At 36.1% G+C, this 20,642-nt stretch overlaps 2 protein-coding genes across 3 annotated transcripts in view; one reads left to right on the top strand and one right to left on the bottom strand.

The window, feature by feature from the left end:
* LOC144442373 (myosin-VIIa-like) overlaps positions 1–3,694 on the bottom strand; it is a 69,041-nt gene extending 65,347 nt beyond the window's left edge. The window contains exon 1 of the mRNA XM_078131701.1: positions 3,588–3,694. The gene's annotated coding sequence lies outside the window, so the exon portion shown is untranslated. The remainder of the gene's footprint in view (positions 1–3,587) is intronic.
* Positions 3,695–3,995: 301 nt separating this feature from the next.
* LOC144442265 (uncharacterized) overlaps positions 3,996–20,642 on the top strand; it is a 31,660-nt gene continuing 15,013 nt past the window's right edge. Inside the window, exons 1-10 of one of the 2 annotated variants that reach the window (XM_078131564.1) lie at positions 3,996–4,076; positions 11,051–11,142; positions 12,345–12,470; positions 14,299–14,381; positions 16,056–16,354; positions 17,003–17,264; positions 18,297–18,466; positions 18,880–18,976; positions 19,544–19,718; positions 20,181–20,310. In XM_078131564.1, coding sequence (XP_077987690.1) covers positions 12,375–12,470; positions 14,299–14,381; positions 16,056–16,354; positions 17,003–17,264; positions 18,297–18,466; positions 18,880–18,976; positions 19,544–19,718; positions 20,181–20,310 — 1,312 coding nt within the window. In that variant the 5' untranslated portion in view covers positions 3,996–4,076; positions 11,051–11,142; positions 12,345–12,374. Of the gene's footprint in view, positions 4,077–11,050; positions 11,143–12,344; positions 12,471–13,362; positions 13,484–14,298; positions 14,382–16,055; positions 16,355–17,002; positions 17,265–18,296; positions 18,467–18,879; positions 18,977–19,543; positions 19,719–20,180; positions 20,311–20,642 lie in introns of those variants that run through there. The other variant, XM_078131565.1, reaches the window with a different exon arrangement.

The following is a 20,642-nucleotide window of genomic DNA, read 5'->3' as shown; positions in this document are numbered from 1 at the left end:
AGACATGACAAGTCTAAAGGTAGGCTTGAGATGGTGAGTGAGATAGTGAGTGAGACATGACAAGTGTAAAGGTAGGCTTGAGATGGTGAGTGAGATAGTGAGTGAGACATGACAAATCTAAAGGTAGGCTTGAGATGGTGAGTAAGACATGACAAGTCTAAAGGTAGGCTTGAGATGGTGAGATGTGACAAGTCTCTAACTGTTGGTTACAATATACATATGTACATGTACACTGACAACCACAAGTGTTCTCCACGAGGGATTTTAGCAGGACACAGGTGCAAGAAATGGAGAATACAAACAAAACTTCTACAAAATTTAAGAAATGTGCCATTGGCCATGGTGGATATGACCATTATTGTTTTGGCGAAGGATGGGAACCCTGTTAATAGAAAAGGGCAAGTGGGTTAATCTGACATAGCAATAGTTTGACCAAACATAGTACAGTGGAAACATGACAAACTAACTAGGAAATTCTGGTGCATTTTACCAACATACCACTCTAGTCTTAAACGAAACACTGTGAGCAAGGAATAAAGGAACACAATACCCAACTTCTGAAAAACAATCAAAATATTTTTCAATTGTTTGTGTAACACTATTGGCTATTGTTCAAATACAATACTCTGTCTATCAATATAGGAGTTATGCAATAAACAATGGATATAATTTTAGAAGAGCGATGAAAAGAAATACATTACCTTACATGTATGTGGCTAGATACATTTGATGACAGTAACTTGAATGAAGCTGCGAAAACCATAAATTAATTTGCATGTATCTGTAACTCTATAATTTTACAGCTGAATTAATGAGTCATCCCCCAAACAACTTAACTGACTCTTTCTATTCTTTCCTCCTCATTACTTGATAACAGAAATCAAAGTAGAATAAACATTAAACTGTTGACAAAATATACCTCATTATATGAGTACACTTCCATATCAATTTGAATTCCAACACAAAATGCTACTGGTCTTTACTGAGTGAACTAGATTGTGATACCGTAGTTTTATATTATTGCCATTCTTCATTTAATCTCTGACTACTTTTCACTGTACAAACAGTTCTAACAACTTGTCAACTCCAAAACTTGTACGTAAAATTGCAAGAACAATAGTAAAATACACCTCCTGAAGGTAAGGTCACTAAAAGGGGGTGTTGCCAACAAGACCTTTGGATACACACACACAATACCCCATATCCATGATATAGCTACTTCAATCTTCATACTAACTTTTATGTTGTGTGTGTACTTCTATAGGAATGTGCCAACAAGTTGACAACCAATACTTGGACCACAACCCCTAATATTCAAGTACGGTAGTCCATTCTCACTGTTTCTGAAGGACAGGTTGCACATATGTGGACAAAATAGGTAAGGTCAAATGGAAATAGGCCAAGCCTTGACAAATATTTGACTACGATGACTGGGTAACCTACTGCTTTAACTTTTAAGCCAGCTCTCATTCAGAAATGTACCTTGATCCTAGTACTACGGTAATAGTAGTATGATCGCCATAGATATTTGAATACTTAAAAGTCCACATACAACCTTGACCATTGCCTATAACATGTTCTTCTGTAAAACCGGTCTTTAAAAGATTTGTTACTGTGATTGTGCATTTCTTTGTGGTGACAATGTGCAAATTTACGAATGAATGGCGGTGTGGAATTTCATAGACAAAAGGAATTTCCAAAAGGTGGGGCACCATGTATGCTACTGGTAATACACTAGACTGGGGTAACTACTAAATGTAAAGGTGTGCTGTGTCTGTATAACTGGTGAAGATATTACCTCACACCCTTTGTGTTATCAAAGAGGTCACAACACAGTGAACAATATAGTTGTTATTTCAAAATATATTTTCAAGGAACACCCATAATTGAACAGAATACAATGCAAGGACAGATTCTGTCTGTACCGAATACCAACACATCTAGTGATATCTGAATTGATTTCATGTGACTGCTATCAAACTTTTAGTCATTTTCTACCATTGTTTCTTTCCTGATAATTTTTGAGAGCTGTTGAAGATCACTAATGTCTGATCGTATTTTAACCTTAGCAAACTATGTATCTGGTTTCCGATCGTTATCTAACTTATCTCTTTTTTTTTGCCTACATAACACGAGATACTACAGTGATTATATGCAGACCCTGGAGTGAACTGTGCTTTTGCAAAATTCCCAGGACTATAACTTTAAAAATTCGATGAGAACTTTACTGTTTGTGATTATTATTTGCTTATTCAATATAAACCTAGGATCCTCAGTCAGAAACTTGGTACCAGATCTGGAATCCATTTCAAGACATTTTAGGTCTTTTCAGGAGAGAGTGGGACAAACCATGGATCTATTATTGAGATGGACAAACCAAGTTAGGAACTTTGATGTTTTGATCTTAGGCTATCATCACAACATACTTAGTACCTCTGGTTCAAATTGACCAATTCCTACTCAATATTTTGATCATCTGGGATATAAATACACCATAATAAGGAACAATGTGACAACTTGATATTAATTTACATCAGATTTTGCTTTCAAAATGCAAAGTAAAACAGACAAGGTCATTCTGAACTTCTGAGTCCAAAAGTTACATCTGTAAATGGTACAAGTACTTTGTAACTGTAAGGTCAATTACTTGTTTAGAAATAGTGAATACCCATACTATACAGATATTTCAGATAACACTGTAACTATGGTAACCTAAATGAGATCCCTGGATTAACAATCCAAATACTATTCTCATTTCAAGACCATTCCTGTGACATTTTTGTTGGACAGGGTACCATAACACAGTCATACAACTTATGTTTGCTGTATAAATTACAGATGTTAGGTATTCCATCTATTCCATCAAAATTCTTTTGATGTATGATATAGTAGAACATTTTTACATTACTAATTTTGATACAGTTCAGTGATATGAACAAATATTCAGTTGATTTATTTACATTTCGCATATTACTGAAAATTGAATTGTTATTTCAAATTCATTGTTGTGCTAACATACATCCCTACATTAGTACATACATACATTTGTACTGGTGTGAAGCTGGTACAAATAATACAAATACTACACAGCTAACGTGATATTAATCGTAGATTGCAAATCACATTTGAAATAATTTATTTATATTACCGTTTTCACTAAGAAATTGGTTTTATTGTTACCGACAACGTATCGCAGAAGGTAAATTTCAACCCAAATCATAAACAACTATGTCACTTTTCCTGGTTATCGGACGGTTGGTACGATTTTTTCACGGGGGTTGAAAGTGCAACTTTCGGGACTGGGCAGGGATTCCTTGGCTATGGAAATATGTGAACATTTTCTGGATGTTTTGTAACAAACAGTACTAGGTAAGCATTTCACTCCAGGGGGGTTGGTTGCAGTGCACTTTTATGTACCACGAGCATTTTTCGTAACACAGTTCGTAGACACCCTACCCATAACACCTGCCGGCCGCCCTCGTGTATCCGGACAACAACCTTCGTCGAAAGGTGAACGGATTCTCACCGTCTTGGGGGATATATTATCAAATAAATTGGTCCAAGTATTGACAACATATCGTACATACCTTCAAATGTGATGTTACCGGTGTTTCACCCGACGCTTTTTCGCTCAGCTGTGATAAAATTCATGAGCGTAGTGCTGATTATGTTGCATTCAATTTCAACCGGCACACCCAACATATGGGTGGAGAACGTTATCGGGCAAAAATGACGTCACCACTTAGCGTCGGTAACGTATGGGGCAGGGACTAGTTCTACCTCAAAAAAAGAAGCTTACTCTTCCGTAATAAAAGTTTTTTAGGGACCTAATTTTAATATTAACACATACATATGACTAGTTTGCAAAACGTTCAAACATATTTGATGCAAATAAATCTGCTTTCTACCCGCGCTAGAATACAAACCGCAACACCCCTATATAAATAATGGTATTGGAGGGCTGACATGCTCAGACAATTTACCCAGAATGCTCTTCTGAACATGGCCGACCAGGTGATTCAAGTAAACTTCACCGAGTAACTTTTGTTTTGCTAATCTCTCGTCCACTGTATCAGGTATGGATGTACATTGTTCTTTCTTTGGCAACGAACCCGCTTGCTATTTCTCTCCCCCACAAAAGTGTCACGATATCTTGTAGATTCACGGAATCTCTAAATGGGGTCAAAGTCCGGAGAAACAGCGTCGCGTCCGATGTGTTTGACATTTTTTTTACTCAGATGAGAGTCCGGATCAAGGCCTTGGCAATCAGATGTCGGAGCGTTGGGTACAGTGTCTCTGGTGACCAGAAATATTATCCTTACACAAAGAACACCCTAGTAATATATCTAACTTACGTATTTAAAAAAACGCTGTTAGCGTGAATATAAAAAGAGATAGAATGTGTGTTTATATTGCATTTTCACCATTTTGACGTCTCTTGAATACTTATTTGGCAGTCGACAAAAACTACACGGAAAAAGGAGGACATATTTTTATTTTTCTATTTTTGATAACGGGAAAAAATATACATCTGTAGAAAAACTTACCCACTGAAATCCGAAAACTTTTACCGATTCGCTGAAGTTTAACATGTCATGCCAAAACATTTGATAGCTGGCGCTATTCACGAAATGTTATCATTGGTGTCAAAGCCGGTCGGCCGTCATCACTTGTCCTCAGCATGTCCCCGAGCAGGTCATATCACTTTGAGTCGCCGTAGTCGCAAAATCATTTTGTAATTCCTCTTATAATAACGTGATTTTTGCAAATGAAAATTTTGACTTCTAATGAGTAGAAAAGTTCATTTCAACTATGAACCAAGTGTCCAGGAACATTTGTGATCCTAACTTTCGTTTTTGTTTTGTTTTTGTGTCGTTAGATTAGTTTATTTAAAGTAAGTAAATAAGGCAGATATTTAAAAAAAAATATATACTTAAAATTTTAAATGAAAAGTGATAATTTGAAATTTGTGCATACTTAAAATGAAAATTGCCACTTTTTGTTCAAACCCAGTGTGTAGGAGGTATTTCCAATTTTAACACATCATGAAATTGTTGACCAATGAATGCGATAGTCTTGGGGAGTAGGTTTGGTAGTAAATTAAACCACAAACAAATAGACATTTCTTACTTGTCTGTGATTAAATCCAGTACAAACTGAAGACCATTTCATGTTCACTGACAACCAAATAACAAAATCACAAGGCTTGATTTATTGGTGTTTTCTGGTTTTGATTCATACATGACATTTTTCCTCCCAATGCAGAGGGCATGATGAGGGCATTTGGTGTGGCATAAGAGATAAAAATAAGTTTTGGATCATCACAAAACTAACTACTGCAAACGCATTTGCCAAGTAATTCTGTGCTATTTGCTATACTTTGATCCATGACATCACCTCCAATTACCAACATTCAATGAAATGTTTCTAATCAATCCCATTGTTGGAGTGGGACATGCAGTGTTTGGTATATGCTGTAGTGTATGTTATTCCCCCACATTGGTGTTCAACACTAGAGGGTGCTATATTTTCCACTTCCTGTTTGCAAATGTGCAAGGCAATTTATGGCCTTCCACTTTAATGACTCATCAACATTCTAGTGTGTGAGGAAAATCAGACCACATATTAATCAGTATATTTACTTGTACAGTAGCAGGTGTATATTAACCTAATGTACAGGGTCAGTGCTGCAACCAGTGTGCTCTCTAATGATAGCCAAATTTTGTAGTTATAAATCAAAATGAGAAAAACTGGGATTTATTGTGCGTCACTAAATGTAAGAGATAGGGGAACACCAAATTTTGGTGCGTCACTAGAAATTGTGTACATTAGTGGTGCATCAAATTGGCTTAGACGGCACACTGGCTGCAACTGTTGTGATTAAATTAAAACTAGAATTGTTATGTTGACATGAGTTTAGAAAAATGCATTAAAACATACCTGTCAAAGTTCCTTTCAATGTTTTTGTCTTTGGCTTGTTCAACCTTTCCCTCGTTCATATTTTATGTCACCTTTGACAAACATTGTTAAATTGTATTCATTTGTAATGTCATAAATTAAACCATACTGATTGTCTACCATTTAAACATTCCTAGCCATAACCACTAAATCCAGTACATTTCACCTTATGGTCAGGTCAAAGGTCATGTCCTGAAACGCCTCCTCGTTTAATCAATGGGTGCTTTGTCAGCTTTACTCTAGCAATTCCATTAGAATGGACTACTTTGCATCTTTAGCTATGCAGAAATACTTTGAAATCTTTCAAGTTTTGCAGAAATTCTGTTCGTTTATATTGAATCATTTTTCCGTTGTTACTCTGTAACTTTACATTGTCTATTTAATCATCAGCATGAAACAAATATCAAAACACTGTAGTCAAACATAAATTTTTCAAGTATTTTGTAATGGATTGTCCTAAACTTGGGTCATTTCACAAGTGGAAATTAGAATTTGCAGACTATCTTGAAGAATATAGTAGGAAATTTGGAAATGTGGTATTATTAGATATATGAATCAGCATGGTCACTGCTGTAAGTAATCTTGCCACATTATGTGTAACCAATAAATTTTCAAGACTGTTTCCCAGATTCTTACAAGGAGACTAGGTAACCACAACTAAAAGTAATCCCAATAATGCTCTGCATCTGAGCATGCTCAGTTCAGATGACATATTATCTGAGAAAATCACTCAAAAGTTGGCCTAGTGTCTAGTCGTGTGAGGATTTTGACAATCGTCTCTTACCATAACCAGAATTTCCCGTAACGGTAGTGTATAATACTGTTCAAACCTAAAACTTAGAATTAGGTTATTTCCTGCAGCGTGACGTTCGACCCACTACAGACATGTCCATTATAAAATCTATCCCTAAGTGATTGGCTACACCTGTCTGCTGAGACAGGTTCGTTAATATTCATAATAGCAGCCGTTTTAATCTCTAAGTTGCTTCGAAGTTCTAGCCATGTGATAACATATAATAATACCCAATTAGAATTTGCACCATCTTCTGTCCATAGCGTAGCTTCAATAAAGTAAAAAAAAACATTTAGCGAAATACTGGTTGTGATGTTTGGGAAATGATAGTCAAAATCCCTAAGTACAATGTAACTACATGTAGACATTAGGCTACTCAAAAGTACACAGAATCTTCAACCACTTAGATAACAGGGATTAAAAGTATGATAGAGGGGGGAGGGTGTGATTACCCCACCCCTACGTTAGTCTGTAAGGTACATGTGCGTCTTGATGGGCTGCCCTCACACATTAGCCACCCGGGCGAGGGTAGAGTTACACGATGCATCTTACAGTCTACCCCTACATTAATCTGTAAGATCCATGTACATCATGATGGGCTGCCCTCACACATCGGCTACTGGATGTATCTTACAGTCTACCCCGTACATCCCTACATTAGTCTGTAAGGTACATGCATGTACATTGTGACAGGGTGCCCTCACACATTGGCCAGTGAGGGCAGAGTGACACCACATATTACAGTCTACCCCTACATGTACACACTTTATTGCTTTGTCAAAGTAGACTACTCCTGTTGTGTCTTGAGTTAACAATCCTCATCAGAATGAGTTTGCTAATTTAACTTTTATAGTCCTGTGTTTTTGTTAAAGGGTGTTGAAGGCCCACAGCAGAGTAGGATTGAAGTGTAGGTCAACTCTGAAACCTGTTTGGCAGAGATATAAAAAAAAGTTAAATCACAATAAAAGAATAACCCCATGTAATACTTATTAAGATAATACTAATGCAATGACCTGGGATTGAAACATAGTCCTTTAAGTAGCTAAAATCTACTAGGCTTCCCCATTGAAATTATGGTATAAGGTATAGAAAGCTATGCAAATTTTACCAGATTTCCCCTTCTGTTACTGGAGTACCCAACCACAATTATGGTACATGTACAAGGTATAGAAATCTATGCAAGGTTTACCAGATTTCCCCTTCTGTTACTGGAGTACCCCACCACAATTATGGTACATGTACATGGTATAGAAATCTATGCAAATTTTACCAGATTTCCCCTTCTGTTACGAGGGGTTCCCCTCCAAAATTTTCCAGACCTTACCCCTCTGTTACTAGGGTTTCCAAACCTTGTAAAAAGCAGCCAATCACTGTATGTACATGTTACTTACAAAATGTATGGTTGGAGTTAGGCATTTCATATCTGTAGATGCTGGAAGTGGGTCACCCGTTGGCAGTCTTTAGAGCTTGAAATGGACTTACAATCAGACTTATTAATATATTTCCTTGGAAATACGTCCTAAATTATCACAAATAGTTGTTTTATTTGACCAAAGAAATAATTAGAGACAACGACGTTCATGTATATTTCGATCTGAAATTAATTTCAAAGCTGTAAAATATGTAGAGTGAAAGGTAACTGGTATAAAGCATGTGGTAAATCATGTGTAGCAGGGTATGCAATTAAAGTTAAACATTAATACAGTACATTCCAGAATGCCACAAGGTCTAGGTATTGGACCATAGTTAAGTCTGACCTGATTGGTCAGAATGCCATGTCTGCGTAGGAGTATAGGTACGTGGGTGTGTTGTAAAGAGCAAACAAGTAACATTGTGTTGATAAGTTAGAAATCATTTTCAGTTTGGCTGGTGATACTGTAGGTGGGTAGGATGTAGGTCAGAACAGCAATATGGAGATGCAAAGTGCAAGCCTTTTGAAATCTGTGTGCGGTCGATGTGTATGCCTCTGCTATAGCTGTGAAGTTTCCTGACAAGACATGAAGCTTGTCTCATGGTATTCATTGGCATAAGGATATGATCCAGGTTGGTTTGTGGTGTACAGAATTTTATGAGGGTCGGTCACATTGATGACGTGGCTGTTGAAATGCAGATAAAATTAGCCGATATTGAGGGATGGTTTATGGGAGAATGGAAAATTTTGATATCAAAGTTAATTATGTTCATTATTTGCATCTGTTTGAATACTTGGCATAATGATATTTTTCCAGGTTACTGTGTGGTGTTTGTCATTTGACAAGGGTTGCAGATTGTCATCTCGGTGGTGTTATTCACAGCCTAGCTACATGTATAGTCTTGAAGGACTAATGCTACTTCACTACTCAGCAAACCTAACTGCCATTTTGAATTTTTGTGAAGAGGAAAAAGTTTAAAAATCAAACTGGTGGCTTGGATGGCTGATGTAGCTTCGCTAGTCCTTCAAGACCACAGGTATATGTAGGTAAAGAAGCAGAACAGATAGAAAACCTAGTGTTTTTGAATTCAAAAAATAGTAGAGCCTGTTGTAGTGAAATCATTATTTACAGCTGGTTCTTTTGGTAAGGGTATTAATGACTTTGTTAAGCTTATCGTGTGGTGTTCTTGATTTGATAAGGAGCTGCAGTTTGCCATATCGTAACTCAGAAGAGACTTGGCTATCTGACTTGAAAATGTTGTTCATCAGAACATATCTGTTACACCAGTATGTCAAGTCAGTATGTCAAGTCAGATAGCCAAGTCTCTGGGCTATACTGTCAAGCCAGTATGTCAAGTCAGATAGCCAAGTCTCTGGGCTATACTGTCAAGCCAGTATGTCAAGTCAGATAGCCAAGTCTCTGGGATATACTGTCAAGCCAGTATAAGTAGTCGAGATGCCAACGTGGTATGAAATCATCTCTAACCCCCATAAAGAGAGATCTTGAGATTTGGTAAAGGATAACACCAGACTACAGTAGAAGCTATATAAGCCTTAGGTGTTTGTTACCATGGCTGTCCTTGATATTGGTTATACCGGTACATGTAAACCTTGTTTGTATTTGATTGCAATATGAGTACTCATACATGTATTAGGACATTTAGCAAGTAACATCGAAAATTTTTGTGATGTCAAGTTTGAGGTTTAACTTTACATTACAACCACAGAATTGAATATATGTAAAGTATAAACTAGCATTGAAAATTGTACAATAATGGTATTAATAAGAATGAATGTTCATGGAGTCTGGGTTCGTAGCTACTAATTAATGAAAAATTCTGCTCACAGAGTCAACACAAAGTCCTTGGAAATGAACCCCAAATTTTAACTAATTTTCGTGGTACAACCCTGATGATACTGACAAGACATTAGCAAAAATTCAGGATTCACCACCAAAAAAGTTGTTAAGAGAAGTAATTTATGAAATTTAATTATGCAGTAAAATAATTTCTCAGACAATTTATGGAATATGAAATAACTTTCCCAGAATAAATGATATTTTAAAAGTGTTGAAGTCTAGTTTTTATCAGCAATATTAGGAGTCATTCGTCATAATTTATAGCATGGTTGATTAATAACAGAATTTAAAAACATTTACCTGTAATGTATTTTAAATATTTGACTCTACACAGAGTACAAAGAGTTACTGTACAGGGGTCAGTATTAAAGTACTTGTAGTCTAGGTATTTATACCTAGCATAACATCCAAAGAATGTGTATGAGATAACAATGTAGAAGTAGCCCTATATATCTTGTAGACTGTTGTATGCACTCCTGTGTAATCACTCAGGGGTATAGTGAGTGAATACAAGCATGCACACCAGGGTACACACAAAGAATATTTCATATATATATTGCACTGTCATAAACCATAGCCTCTTCATAGCCCCTTTATGGCACCGCTTAAGTCAAGACATCAATATTTCGCAGTGTCATGGCAGAAACATCAACTCTGGTTTGAGAGAATGATATATTGAATGATATGAGAGTTAGAGAAAGCAGGGGCATTTGATAAGGTAACTTCGTAGTGGAAAAAAAAATATTTCCATTTGTAAATCGTAAATGTTTCTTATTTCATTTTCCTATAGGCCAGTGTGCCTTCTAATAAAGACAAAATTGCATATTGCAAGTTGAATTGATCAAAACTGTTTTTTGTGTGTGTGTCATCATAGAGTAAAGGCTAGGAAATGCTAACTTTTGTTCATATTTGACCCAAAAGTTGGCTAGACAAAAAACATCTGAAAAAAACAACATCCACATGCTATACTTGAAATGTACTATGCTGTATGTTCACTTTTTTAACCATCTTGTTTTATTTTATCATGTAGAAGAAGTAGCAGAAGGCTAACCAAGGTGTGATTGCAAGTTGGTGACTGTTCAATATCTTTCTTGATGTAAAATCTACAAGAAAGTTATCAAGGTGAGAATGAGATATCATTTTATGTTAATGAATGTATAAATGACTGATTAGTCAGTATAAGTTAAATATTATGATGAAAACTCGTCTGTGCAAACAGTCAGTCTAAGTTCATGAATCTAACTTCGTATTGCACCGTTAGTTGGACTGGTTTAGGTGAAGGTTTAGGAAGCGATTCGTATTCGGACTTTAAAACCATCTATGAACCGTGATAGGGGACGTTACCAACTTCTGAGAATTTGGGATAATTGTCTGAAGTCAGACATGTGCATAGACCCTCCATCAACAGGATACACAACTGCGGCATTTCCAATGAAACGAACTCTGTTTGCATACATTAAGTTTAATTAATCCTGTTACTATAGCGGTAATGAAGACTTCCTGTCCTGGGTGTAAAAACCTTGTGACACTACATAAATCACACATAAAATCTCGCAAAAGACGAGAAGAGATTATACGTTGGTGGAGGGTCTATGGACATGTGTCATGACTTCAGAAAACACAGACGAAGCCATGGTGGATACCTGGCGAAAGCTTTGGTGAGCTACTTGAAAATTTGGGTGCAATGCGAAAACAACTTCATGAAGTTAAATATTATCAAACTTTTGTTGTCCTTGAAAAATTTAAGAATTATTTTTTATTTTTGTCTTTGCTATCAGCAATGTAAAGATAACCAGAAATAGGTCTAACATTGTTACCTAGCAGTGTTAATAAGGATGATAAGATTAAACAAACACAGTCCATACCTCCCCCTCCCCAGTCCTGTTCCTTGTCGTTTATAGATTATTTGCAGGTTTTGTTTGTAACAAAGTACATCCTTTGACATACGCAACTCTCAAGGCAGCAGATATTACAGTTGTTGTACTTGCAAAAGTGAGTAATATTTAGATATTGTTCCCCAATATTTTTCTTCGTTCAGCCAAGGAAATATGAGTGACCTAAGGGGCCTTGTCACTACGAGTTGCTAGAGGAGTAGTGACAACCCTTAGGTCATGAGTATTTTCCAGCTGAATGAAAGGAAAATATTAGAGAATAATATAATTATACCACCTCAAACATAATTCATGAAAAATCAAGAAAAATAATATTGATTTTGAATGTTTTGACTCATTTTTCAAGTATCACGGAACAATGACATAGACACTGGTTGTCATGATGTAGAAATTCATTTTAAAAAATCATGAAATATATTGTCTTCTTAACAGGCATGATTTGACAGTATAGAAAAAACAAAGATGAAGTTTTATATGCATATCGAGTCTTTCCCGGAATTCACTATGGTAGTGAAATGGGACGAGGAGAAAGGAGGGAAAGTAAAAGACGTACTCCAGGTAAGTGTACAGTAAATGGAATTCATCACAGTATCAATTTATTTGTCTATTTTACTGTTTTTTAAATGCAATGTAGCCAGCCGCTTGCTTCTTTAAAACTGTAGTTATGATGTTGATCTCATTTAGATGGTGATTGCACACTTTTTTAGTCAGAGGAAATACTAACATGTATGAAATATACTAGAGGAGAAATTGTGAGTAAAAGTTTGTCTGCCCGACCCCTAGTCCAGAGACTTGGATGTGTGGACTGAAAGTGTCGTCTACCAGAACATATAAATCAAGCTAGAATGTCAGAATCAGATAGCGTAGTCTCTAAGCTAGCCTACCCCACCACTAATCAGGGAGAATAGCGACATGTATGATATGTATTAGTCTAAGAGGAACTTTGATTGAAAATTTGTCTGCCCCACCCCACTCCTACCCCAACTCCACCCCTTTAGTCTGAAGAATTAGAGGGACAAGCTTAGTGAAAGTTTGTCTGTCCCCTCATCCCTTAGTCAGGGAGAGTACTGAACTGTATGATATGTATTTAGGACAATCTGAGAAGATTTGTCTGCCCTGCCCCATCCCACCCCACCCCTTTGTCAGGAAGAAGACTGGGAACTTAATCTGAGTGAAATTTGAACATAGCTGAAAAGACTGAAACGAAAGTAAACTGAAAGGACAAGTACCAAACAGCTTTGTTTAAAATATTTTATCAATTTGATTTATTTAAGGTGTGTCTGGTGACACATTAGTGGAAATGAAAGTAAAGTGTGAAATGAACTGCGTGGGTGGTAAAATGTTTATGAGGTAGTTTATCATTGGACACTTACAGAATTACAGTCATTAATTTTAAAGCAATGATTTGTATTCTAAGCTGGTAGAATTTCCAGTAGTTTTGGAAAAGTGACAGGACACTGAACAACGCTGTTTTACATACTCCAAATCATGTTATAACTTGTGAAAATGTATCAGCGCATTTGCTTGAATAGAGTGAGCCATGGAAAGACTTCATGCAAGGAGAAAATTAGGTAAAAAAACCCATTACAATCGATACGCATCTGATGTAGGTTCACGAAACCATCAATTTGTTTATATATATTGAAGTTATAATGTAACAGTAAGAGTAACCTCAGTATGTAAATGCATGTAATGTATAGCGTTCTATCAGTAAACAGAGTTATGGGATCCAGGGCTCATGTGGTGTTTATACTTTGACAAGTTACAGGTACATTGTATGTCTTTGCATGAAACTTGTCTCATTCCTGCTTACTACTAGCAAGTGAACACACTGGTGTTTTTTCGCAAGTTACTTGACATGACATATATGACTCTGGATATTCTGCCTAGCTTTTAGATATGTAGACAATATATCAGTTATACAGGGACCCTTTGCAGCAACTTACCAAACTATTGGTTGGTTTGGATTTTGGTGACGATGTCTGAAATTGCAAATACTTCATATTATACCATGCACAAGCCGTTTAGAACGAAAAATATGAAATATATACTCTGGTCATTCTATGCCACGACAACGTGTGACTATATCATGACAACGCATGTTTATGTCACTGGTTCTGCTGTGTCCGAAAATATGAGTCACAACGTTCAGAAATGCCATTACTTTCCTCGATTTTTCTTTGATATTACTGGTGCTTGTATAATTATGTTATTCTGCAATATTTTTCTTTATTCAGCTGGAAAATACTTGTCACCTAAGGGTTGTCACTACGAGTCACTAGATGAGTAGTGACAAAGACCCTTTAGGTCACTCATATTTTCCTTGTCTGAACAAAGAAAAATATTAGGGAATAACATTTAAATATCTTCTTTTTTTTCAATTCAGTTGTTTTGTGAAAACTACAACAGAAAACATAATGAAGTTAGAACACTGGATTCTAAAGATCTGTACTTGAAAACCAAAGATAGGTATGTTGGATGTATAATATATGGGTACAGCTACATCAGTGTAGTACAACTACTAGCAGATTTATAGAAATTCCATCAAGCAAGACAAAATTCATAGGCCCGCTCTCAATTTTCAAGTGGTAGGGAAAGCATACTGTATGGAGTATCAGTTTAAACAACAAGAATGTCGACATTTTGTTTTTCTGTACCTTTTTGGTATAATAATGGATTATATGTAAGTTCCCTACATCAAATTTTAATCAGATTGAACGGAAACAAACCTCTTTTTTTATAATAGCTGCCAAGAACATCAAGGTGTTAAAGAATGTAACGACTTTTACTTTGACTTATCATAGTGTAGTGTGCAGAATAAACAAACAAACTACTTCAATTCTCATGGTGATTGTTAAAATTTATGGCACAGGGATCAACCAATTTACATCGTTATAGTCACATGTGTATCGTACAAGAACACCAGTCAAGTGTCATAAACATAAAGTCAGATATTTTGATATCACTGAAATATTTGTCACAAACTATCAGTCCAACATGATATTGTTTATAATGAAAATCAAATGTATACATATAAATTTAATTGTCAATTATTATTATAGTAGTTAATTTTCACAATTCTTCAGTATACAACACTATAAATTACAATGTGAATCAGTGCATGAGTGCGTAAACTAAATTTGCATATTATGCGGGCTGGACTGCTACAAAGTCTCATTGTTACTTACTAGACATGTGTTTACTTTTCCTACTATGTCGCTATCTTGAAGACACTAATTAACTCTGCTGGTGAAATTTACAATATATAGTGTCAAGCACTAAATACAAAGTAGCTGGTTCTCTGTAGCGGGCAGGATGAAGGCAATGGGTTGTAAATTGCAGTGCAGCTAAATATAACACCAAAGTAAAGCATTTTCTGTATGTACATGTACCACAATTGTTTATAGCATCCATATCAAGTGTAAAAGTATACTGTTTCATTTGCTAATTCACCACATTAGAAAGGCCAGATGCTGAGCTTGTAAATAAACCAATGAAACAGTATACTTTTACACTTCATATGAATGCTATAAAGAAGTGTAGCACATAGAGAAAGTGCTTTACTTCAGTGTTAGTCATTATATATATATTAGGTGTTTCTGCTAATGTTGTATAACTCCCTCTAAACCTCACCCCTTTCTCTGGACTGTAACAATATTTTCAGTATTTTCTCCAGTTTTATGCTACACATTCACCTCTGTTATGAGAATGTATATAAAGACTGTGATTAACTTTTGATGTGTGATTGAATTACCAAAATGTAAATATAGGTAACGGATATCATTTCATTTTGTATTCAAAAGTCCTAGGCAGAGAAGACAAATATTGGCCTAGGAAAATACATGAGTCCATCAAAATTTGGGAACTTCATCCATCACTCAGCCACAACTGTGGTTACAATCTACCACCTACTTACAATGATGTACTGTCATGTGACTCCACTCGGTCACCTGATCAAACAACTAACATTCATGAAGTCTGAATGATTCAAACAAAAGTTATGTAGTCACTTCAAACCTAGATTTCAAATGCTCAGTGAGCTGAAGCAGTCAAAAATTTCATAAGTGTGATAAAGGAACAAAAATAACTTTATCACTGTTAATATCATTTGTATTTTCAAGTGTTTATTATTTTCTGCTGCAGGATATTCACTGCCTTTGACAGTGTCTTGAGAATCAAAGAAAAATCTGATGTCTTTGTGCATCACATGACTGATGAAATGAAAGAAATAGTACAGATTGAAAGAAAACAATTTGAAGAACGGCAAGAAAAACTAGAGAAGGAACTCCAAGAAAAACTTCAGATGAAGGACCAACAACCACTTGAAGAGACAGTAAGCAAAAATGTAGAAAAGAAGGAGGAGAAAGAGGAGGGAGAGGAAATGAGGAAAACAGACAAAGAAGAGAAATCAACAATTCAGAAAAATGATTCATCAAAAATAGGTGTGAAAAGTATGTTTCTCAGTTCAGTGATGTTGGCTTCCAAATAAGTTAGGGTATGTTGCGTGGATCATTAAAATGAGGGGGAAACCAGTCACAAAACATTTGGCACTAGAATATTAATATAATTGTATTGTTCTTTGTTAAAATTTATCTGCATATTAAGTAGCTAATTTGCATATTTTGATTCATCAGCTGTCTTCTATTCATTAGCTAACTTTGTTCCACAACAGACTTTATGAGCTCATTGCATGCTTGTTATGTTTTGTACACTTACACCATAAATTAGTACCTGCATGATATTAATGTAATGTCATTTACAGGTATTTTTCCAAAGATCATAGCTGTAACCTATGGCCTGGGTACGTACCGTATGCTGACATAGCTGGGCAACTCTTATTTGCATATGATTGAGGCAATTTGCATAATGATGTGAGCTCATTTACATGACTTCTTTATACAGAAAGCAGGCTGTCAGGACAATTAGCCTGCTGTACATTATTATGGAAATTGCCTCATTAATGTTCAAGTAGGGGTGCTTGTAAGTTGCCTTTCTTCTCAGGAAGGTTTTAGTAATATAGCAGTACTGTATGCTCAGGCAATGCTTAATTGCATATTAATGAGGTAATTTGCATATTGTTTAAACATTAGATAATGGTGCCAGTAAATCAAAGAGTAAAGATGGTGATGGGGCGTGTGCACACAAATCAAGATCAGATACTAGTGTGAAATCTAAAAAGAAATCTAAAAAAGAAGGAACAACTAAGAGTGATTATAAAGTTCATGTTGAAGGTGCCCCAGCATCATTCTTTGGATTAGGAGATGGCGACGATGATGACGACTTCAAACCTCCATGTGGATCAGCTAGATACAAACTGGATCTTGTCGTCAAACCAGCAGAGAAAACAATCAGGTATAACACATCTTAATGCTTGTTTTAGGGGTAAACCATTTGATTTCAGGGGGGGTGGAGGATATTTGATTGTTGCTGGCCTAAAGCAAGAAAAAAAAATTTGCTGACCGACTCAAAACAGAAAAAAAAATGTTTCCAGGGTATGAGCTGAAAGAAATTTTTGTTGTGCTGGAAGTGCAGAAAGTAGCCACAAATGTCAAATTCTGATGTACATGTGTTTCTGACACTTGTTCACCTTTTTTCTCAATGAGTACTTGTTTTCTGTACCCTATTGCTTTGGGTTGACAGCTGAGTAGTAATACTCCTGTGTATGGTTTTGGATTCTGGAAACCATGTTGTTTTTGACAGTTATTTGATTGTGTTTGGTTGCTTGAAATTATTTCCTCCAATTATTTTGCCACAAAGGTCATATGTGAAACACAGGTGATCCAACCACAAACCTCTTACTCTACTCTCAATACAAAACACATAACTATCAGTACTTATCTCATCAGAACACACAGTGTTCTTGAAATTGTTGTGACCACTGCAGTTTTAAACATGACATGAGTTTATGGCTAAGCTCCAGCCTGGTCCATCCATACATACACAAAAAGTGGACCGACCCTTCATTCAGCTTACAAGAGTGCATTAGTTTCAACCATATTCAGAAACAATACATGTGGCATTTTCAATCAATCATGCTCCCAAACTTTGCAATTGTCTCCCTAAATTTTAGCTAAGCTGCTGCCGTGGATAGTCCCATAACCATCTTGAAGACATGTCTACTCAAGTGAACGTTCAGTGGGGAGTGACTGTTTCTGTACCTTTTAACAGACTGAACCATGGGCCAGCAGCACTTAAGAAATGTATATGATTGATTGGATGGTTGATGGGTTGGTTGGTTGTTGGTAGGTGGATAGGTTGGTTGGTTGGTTGGTTGGTTGGTTGTTGGTGGGTGGGTGGATGGGTTGGTTGCTTGGTGATGGGTGGGTGGGTTTGGTTGGTGGGTTGGTTGGTTGGTTGACATACAGAAATCTGTTCTTTTGACAGTATTAAAGCTGAACAAATATCTGATGATGATGAACCTGATGATGATGGTGGAAATGTTATGATCAAAGCCAAGAAGTACTTAGAGGAAAGTAATTGCAGAAAAGCTAGAGAAATTTATGAAAAAGCACTAGAAGAAAACCCAAAGTGTAAAGAAGCATTGATTGGCATGTGTAGGTATATGAATGTACAAGTCTGTAGATGTATTTGGTATTGTTATTTTATATGTAATTAACCCAACAGTGAACTAGCTGAGTGGCTGGTTGGCTGGTTGGCTGGTTGGTTGGTTGGTTGGTTGGTTGGTTGGTTGGTTGGTTGGTTGGTTGGTTTATTGGTTGGTTGGTTGGTTGGTTGGAAGAGTGAATGTAGTGAGTGAGGGAGGGAATGAGCGATTCTATTTGTTCAGATAAAAAGATTGTTCTGAAGTCAAACTTTAAAACTGAAGTAATAGCTGTCACTGTTGTTTAAATAAATATCTGAAATTAAACTGTGTAATTTTAAGGCTAAATTAATGGCTGTCAGTAATAGACTATAATATAAAGAAATAGACAATTTGACTATTTTTGCATATGTTTTTTTTTTATAGATCGGGTCTACAGAAGGGCTGGGAGGATCACCGAAGCTTTGGATTATATCAAGAAAGCAGATGAGTTTTATCCACACAGTTATAAAATCAATCAAATGTAAGATATAATAATTATTTTATGATTTGTGTACATTTGTAGTGACATGTGATATGTATAGTTACTGCAACATTCAAGAGGCAAGTGATAAACTTAGGGGTCACAATGTAAAATCTCCCTTGACCTTTGATAGATTGTAGCTACTTTCGGCCCTGAAAATAAAATGCTCCAAAATAAAATAAAATTGTGTGTTACCGATAACCCGACCAATCCAAATTTAAGCCGCCAACCCTAAACATTTTTAGACACTTTTACAATGTAAAACAAAAAGGAAAGAAATTCTTTGTCTTCTTGACCTTCCTGTACATTTTTTCGTGCTCCAGTGATATCTATGTACATATTTCATCAAACTATCACAGAATGGTTATTCTGACTGACATTTCATTTGGTTTTTGGTCAAAGCACTATTTTTAAAAATTAAAAATGAAATAAAATCCTGACCTACCTACCCTATTTTCTGAGGCCATGTTATTGGAAACACACAACTATTTTTTTTTTTTTCCTTTCATACCTGAGTAAAAGCATCAGTTCATTATGTCAAAACACTGACATGTCATCTTTCCACAGGCTCGGCGATACATATCTTGAGATACGACAGGGGCGTGACGCCCTCTTAGCTTTTACGACATGTATGCGTTCAAGAGACAAAATGAGTAAACGCAGACTACATGATATACAGGTTGGTTTGTGTAGAAGTTTCCTACAAGCTGGCAAGAAAACGGAAGGACTTCGATCACTTCAGGTCAGTTTGATTTTAAGATAAATATTTATATTTTACCACAATCTCTTTGTGTTGACATTCTTCTTAATTTTTAAGACAAAAAGGATTAGGTAAATATGATGTCATCATTCAAGATTTTCCCATAAACCCATGTGGGAAATAACCAAAATGGCCAAACACATGCCCAGTGCAGTAGGGCTTATTTTACCAGATTTTAAAGTTGAGTAAGTTACTGAGGTACTATTTTATCACCCATTCCCCCCCCCCCCCCCCCCCTCCAAATCATATGCAAGTTTATAGCAGTAATCACTACAAGTGTACACAAGACAGAAATAAGTCTGACAGGACTTTTCCTATAATGTGAACAAAAATGATAACATGTCATTGCATGACGGTATTGAGATAATCACTTTTAACCATATCATATTGATGTCATACTAATCTTGTGTTTAAAATAGTAATTTCTACTTCCTTATTAAACAGAGTTTGCTGAGAGAAAACTTGGAACATCACAAAGCCCTGTTAGAGTATGCCTCCATGATTTACCAGAGGACATCACTAGCTCATAAAGAATCTATTACCATGGTATTGACAGTAATAACACAGTCTAAAGGTAATACATCATATAAGGGTAAAGAAAATATCAAAGTTAAACAAGTATCATAGTACTTAAACTAGACTCTCTCACAGTCCTCGAAGCTTCGCATAAATAGCTAAAACTTGGGTTGTTAGCCCTATGTGATCGATGAGGGCACACAGTACAGGGCTAGGGATACTGGGATACTAGTATATAAGTACAATTATGCAGTAGATACATACAAAACAACCCAAGTTTTAGCTATTTATGTGAAGCTTCGAGGACTGTGAGAGAGTCTTTACTTAAACACGTATACCCTGTGTGCTAATAGTGTAGAATAAAAGAACAGAACTGTTGGTTCTGAAGTC

Source organism: Glandiceps talaboti, chromosome 11 (assembly GCF_964340395.1).
Source record: "Glandiceps talaboti chromosome 11, keGlaTala1.1, whole genome shotgun sequence".
NCBI classification, from domain to species: Eukaryota; Metazoa; Hemichordata; class Enteropneusta; family Spengelidae; genus Glandiceps; species Glandiceps talaboti.
The sequence above is the reverse complement of the archived record's forward strand: the minus strand, read 5'-3'. Positions and strand labels throughout refer to the sequence as shown.